Source organism: Haliaeetus leucocephalus, unplaced genomic scaffold, assembly GCF_000737465.1.
Source record: "Haliaeetus leucocephalus isolate CR32 unplaced genomic scaffold, Haliaeetus_leucocephalus-4.0 Scaffold395, whole genome shotgun sequence".
NCBI lineage: Eukaryota > Metazoa > Chordata > Aves > Accipitriformes > Accipitridae > Haliaeetus > Haliaeetus leucocephalus.
In genome coordinates, this window is record NW_010972831.1 from 4,400,010 (window position 1) to 4,401,315 (window position 1,306).

General features: G+C 72.1%; 1 protein-coding gene across 1 annotated transcript in view; it reads right to left on the reverse strand.

Annotated features, from left to right (window-relative positions):
- GIT1 (G protein-coupled receptor kinase interacting ArfGAP 1) overlaps positions 1-937 on the reverse strand; it is a 6,928-nt gene extending 5,991 nt beyond the window's left edge. The window contains exon 1 of the mRNA XM_010573940.1: positions 862-937. Coding sequence (XP_010572242.1) covers positions 862-937 — 76 coding nt within the window. The remainder of the gene's footprint in view (positions 1-861) is intronic.
- Positions 938-1,306: the final 369 nt, after the last annotated feature.

A 1,306-nucleotide genomic window follows, 5' to 3' on the forward strand; every position in this document is an offset into this window, starting at 1 on the left:
GGGTGGCTGTGGGACCGCAGTTGCTGGCGGCAGCACCGAAGGCAGGATTTGGGGATCCCCCCCCCCTACTGGGTCACAGCCCCCTCCCGTGACACACGGCCAAGGCACGGGGTGACAATGCCGAACCGTCCCTGGGTGGTCCCTCCGCCGGGTGCCACGGGGGAGTCCGGCCAGCCTCTGCCCAGCCACACCACCCCTTGTTTCTGTAGGGCCTACACAAACACAGCACGACCCCACGGGAGGGGGGGAGCCCCCCAGCCTGGGGGGCACAGGGTCTAGGGGGGTGGCAGCACTGGCCGGCCACAATAGCCCCGAGGGGGTGACGGTGGCCCCGCGACCCCACAGAGGAAGGCAGGCGGGTGGGCGACCGGGCCTCCCATGCTTCCTGCCTCTCCGTGGGGTCCCGGACCCCTCCCCAAGCCCCCCCCGAGAGCCCTGAGGATGTCATTTTGGGGGGCACCCAGCCCTGCAGTGCCCTGAGGCCAAGGTGGGGTGGTTGGGGGGAGCAGTGCCCCCCCCCGCCCCAGCCTGGCAGCCCGGCACACACAGATGGCAGCGCCTTGGCAGCCGACGCGGCGGCATCTGTGCCTTCGCACCCGCTGCCCACGGGGCGCTGCCGGGAACAGGACGCTCCGAGTGGGGGGGGAAGCCGGCCGGCGAGGCTGCCCGCGGCCCCCCGACCCGGCGGATCTGGGGTACCCCCCAGGGACGGCACCCTTTCCCGCTGCAGGGGGCAACCGGGATGCGGTGGGATGCGGGTGGGCATTGCAGCAGCTCGGGGAGCGCTGGCACGGGGACACCCCCAAACCTGGGAGGGATCCCGGAGCCCCAAGGGAGCTCCCGGCACCTCCAGCCCCGCACCAGGGTACGGGCTGACGCCGAGACCCCCAACACTCAGCCCCACGCTGGTGAGGGGAGGGCTGGGGCCGGCCGGCATTCTCACCCGGGGCCATCGGAGCAGGATTTGGCCAAGGGGAGCCCGGGCAGAGGGACCGGGGCACCCCACGTGCACCCCACCACGCAGGGCTGGGCAGCACATCCCCGGCAGCGGTGGCGGGTGCTCCCGGCGCAGTAGGAAGCGGCCTCTGGACTTTATAACTCATTTCCTCACATGGCTGCCGGGCGATAAGAGATTGGAAGAAACTGGTTTCCATTTCCCCCCGCCCCAGCGGGGAGCCTCGGCACCGCCCCGGGCACCCCTGAGCCCCCCAACGTGGGTGAGGGTGGGGGGACGCACCCGGAGGTAGGGCAGCCTCGCGCCCACGCGTGCCGACGGCTCTCCTGGCAGGATCCGGCCATTGGCACG